Source organism: Nicotiana tabacum, chromosome 8 (genome assembly GCF_000715075.1).
Source record: "Nicotiana tabacum cultivar K326 chromosome 8, ASM71507v2, whole genome shotgun sequence".
Classification (NCBI taxonomy): domain Eukaryota; kingdom Viridiplantae; phylum Streptophyta; class Magnoliopsida; order Solanales; family Solanaceae; genus Nicotiana; species Nicotiana tabacum.
Window position 1 is genome coordinate 5,734,214 of NC_134087.1, and position 3,990 is coordinate 5,738,203.

At 35.8% G+C, this 3,990-nt stretch overlaps 1 protein-coding gene across 1 annotated transcript; it reads left to right on the plus strand.

The window, feature by feature from the left end:
- Positions 1-731: 731 nt before the first annotated feature.
- On the plus strand, positions 732-3,520 carry LOC107784890 (transcription factor bHLH87). The gene is made up of 2 exons (XM_016606082.2): positions 732-1,622; positions 2,871-3,520. The coding sequence occupies exons 1-2, from the start codon at positions 737-739 to the stop codon at positions 3,428-3,430; spliced, it is 1,446 nt and encodes a 481-aa protein (XP_016461568.2). The 5' UTR covers positions 732-736; the 3' UTR covers positions 3,431-3,520.
- The last annotated feature ends 470 nt before the right edge of the window (positions 3,521-3,990 follow it).

Genomic DNA, 3,990 nt, shown 5'->3' on the forward strand with positions numbered 1-3,990 from the left:
AGAAACATTAATCAAATATGTAAAATAAACAAAGTGTAACACTCAAAATGCTTTATTGTCGAGCGACGGAAGCAAAATTTTTCACTAAGGAGATTCAAACTAAAGGGTTGGGAAAGGGGTTACCCCTTCCTCCGCCCACTTAAGCTTTGCCCCTACTGGAATCTCATGCTCTTTAGTAGGGGTGACAAATGGGCGGGTCGGATCGGATATGAGACAGATCGAAAATGGGTAATAAAAAACGGATAAATTATCCGATCCGATCCGTATTTAATATGGATAAAAAGAGATTAACCGGCGAATAATATGGGTAACCATATTATCCATGGCTTCTTGAATTTGATCACTTTTGGGAGAATTTGTACTCTTCTAAACTTGAGGAACCTCCAATTTAAGGTTTTACAAATGTAAAAGTTGAACCTATTAGTTATACATTAGAAAATGGATAATGTGATTCTTATTCATATATGACCTGTTTTAAAAAAATTAATTATCCAAGCCATTTTTTATTAATAGTATGAATAATTAACTGCTTTCTTTTAACCATATCGTCACCACCACTGCAAAATGACCTTATTACAGCCCCACCAAACTGACAAAACCCTTATCTTTTCCGAAAAAAAAAAAACAAACTTCTCCCGTTAACTGCTTGCATTTCATATATTTAATTAATTTGTCCAAGTACTACTATTAAATATTTTCTGTATTTATTTAATCTGTATACCTATTTTACTTCCTAATGCAGTTTCTATATAAGCACGTCTTCCAACAAACATATTGCAAATTAAATTGCAGCTTAAGAGTTAGAACAAACTCATTTCACAACAAACTTGTTACAAAAGTTTCAATGGATACTCTGGATTGCGATGCGACGCCAATCATCAGAAGCGCGTCTTCTTCATGGAAAAATCAGCAACAGCAAATGATCAAGGACAGCTTAATGATGTGCAGTTTTGCCCCGGTCAGTAGCAAAGCTAATGTTTTCACTCCAATTCAGCAGCAATGTCATGATTTTGGTGATTCAAACGCGCCATCGGCCATGGTTCTTCAGGAATTTGGAGCTGCATTTGATCCAATACACGTCCTTTCTAGTTGGAACATCCCCCAGCGCCAAGAAGCTGCGACAAAATTGGCTGCGGATTCTGTCGCTGGTAAATCAAGAACAGGTCCAAGCAGGGATTGTACTAAAATAGGCCCGTCTTCTTTTCGTCCACAGAACAATGTTGTGCCTAACTTGGGTGATAGTCTATCGGCAGTTTGTGGCCTAATGCCAGATAATCTTGATTGCAATGGCCCAATCACAAAGAGCAGGTCCCTTGATTGCTTGCTCTCTGCAACCAATACAAGCAATTACACGGACACATCGGTCGAAGATGATGAAATTTCCATGATTTTCTCTGATGATTCCAAAAGACTGTGGAATACCAACACTGACAATTTTGCAGTTTCATCTGGAGAATCTGCAATCGATGCCTTCATCTTGAAACCCATCGATGCCAATGACAGCAACAATATTGAGTGCCCTGTTAATGAGACGGATCAACACAACAATCCAATAAGATCTTCGGAAGCAAAGCGTCACATGACCAAGAGAAGAAGATACAATCGTGCTCTGCTCCAACCAGGTAAGAATACTTAATGTGGGCTTAGGTGTTTGACTAAGCTTATAAATTGGTCAAACTGGCTTATAAGCACTTTTTGGCTTATCTACGCGTTTGGTAAAATTAAAAGTGCTTATAAGCCAAAAACCATAAGTTGGTCTCCCCCAACTTATCAAATTTCAGCTTATAAGCACTTTAGGTTTGACCAAAATATTTACTATTCTATCCCTAAAATACTTCTTTTTAAAACAAAACTCTTCGTATACCCAATTCTTCAGCTGCTTATTATTAATTTCAGCACTTTTATCCAAACACGTAACTGCTTATTTTTTAAATCAATTTTAGCAATTAAAAATGCTTTTCAGCACCTATGCTTATCAGCTACTCTAAATCAGCTAAGCCAAACAGGCTCTAGATCCACTTACACCACACTTTTAAGACTTTACGTGAACCTATTTTATTTTTGGTATGTTCCAAACAGAATGATCCCTTTCTAAATTTGAAAACAATTTAGCTTAAACTTACAATTCTACCCTTAATGAAAATTGTTTATAACCACACAAATACTCTGGGCTCCTTTTTGACTTGTTTAGGACCACAAATTCCATAAGTCATTTTTTTCTTAAACTCCACAATCAAACATGTTGAGATAAATTGGAACGGAGGGAGTAATTATATTTTGGGGAGACCCACTGATTTTCCAAAATTTTTGAGTTATTAACTATGTTGACTTATAGTTTTCTAATGTAATTCTCATATGTATATTTTACTCCCTCCGTTCCAATTTATGTGAACCTAGTTCCTTTTTAGTCCGTTCCAAAAAGAATGATCCATTTCTAAATTTGGAAGCAATTTAGCTTAAACTTCCAATTCTACCCTTAATGACAAGCTTTTATAACCACACAAATACTCTGGCCCTCATTTTAACTTGTTTAGGACCTCAAATTCCAAAAGTCTCCATTTTTTCTTAAACTCTGTGCCCAGTCAAATAAATTCACATAAATTAGAACAGAGGAAGTATATTATTATCTGAATACACAAGAAAATTTAGTAGTTTGGCTTTGTATCTGAACCCTGTCAATTAAAATGGAAGGGAGGAATTATGTATTCAGAACATGCCACCTCACGTATGGGCTTAACTATTTTTCATGTGTCCAACTTACACAACCTTGATGTCATATATTGAAGTGTCTTAACTATCTTATTAGAAACTTTTGTTAGACCGAACACACTTTTAATTAATTAAGGAGTAATTATATTATGTCACTGCAGATTTGTCAACCAAAGACTCAGGTTTCAAGCTCATATCGGAAGACAAACCCAAGTCCAAGAAACTAAGATCAGAAAATACGAACATCAATTTCCAGCAATCTAGCTCGTCAGCATCTTCAGCAGATGACGAGCCTGATTCAGAAGCAATTACGCAAATGAAGGAAATGATTTATTGCGCAGCGGCATTCAGGCCAATGAGCTTTGGCACAGAAGTAGAAGCGGAAAAGCCCAAGAGAAAGAACGTAAGAATATCATCAGATCCACAGACAGTTGCGGCGAGACAAAGGAGGGAAAAGATAAGCGAAAAAATAAAAATATTGCAGAAGATGGTACCAGGAGGAAGCAAAATGGACACTGCATCTATGCTTGATGAGGCTGCAAATTATCTCAAGTTTTTAAGGTCACAAATTCAAGCGATGGAAGCTTTTGGCCATAAAATAGATCCATTAATTATGACTAACATTAGGTCTTTATCTTCAATACCATTCAACTATCCATTTCCCATGCAACCCCATTTTCCCATACAATTAGCTAATCCAGTTCAGCGTCCCTATAGTTGATGGGAAGAGGATAGGAAAATGAGATCCAACTGTAAAATTCCTCACACTTTTGTTATTTGTGAAGGAGGTTAAGTTTTTGTTTTGCTTAAACGTTAATTGGACGGGGCCTATACAATTAACCATACGGCAGTACTAGTTAGGAGTTGATATGTACTCCCTACATTTCATATTAGATGAAGTAGTTTGACTCGGCGAGTTAAAAAAAAAAAGACTTTTGAAACTCTTGGTCTTAAAAACTTAAGGATAAAAGGTTTGTGGGGCCATGACATTTGTGTGGCTATAAAAACTTCTCATTAAGGATAAATGAGTAAAATGAAAGAGTTTAAAGTTAAATTATTTCCAAATTTAAAAATGTGTCATTTGTTTTAGAACAGACTAAAAAGGAAAGTTCCTCGTCTAATATGAAAAAGAGGAAATACTATTTTACTTGCACGGTCCTGGTAAGTAATGAGTGTGTGTAATTAGTACCTTCAATGTGGACACCCAATGGGAAAACATTTAGCCTTTTATAGTGCAATTAAAAAATAAAAGAAAAACCATGATACCAATTACTCATCATA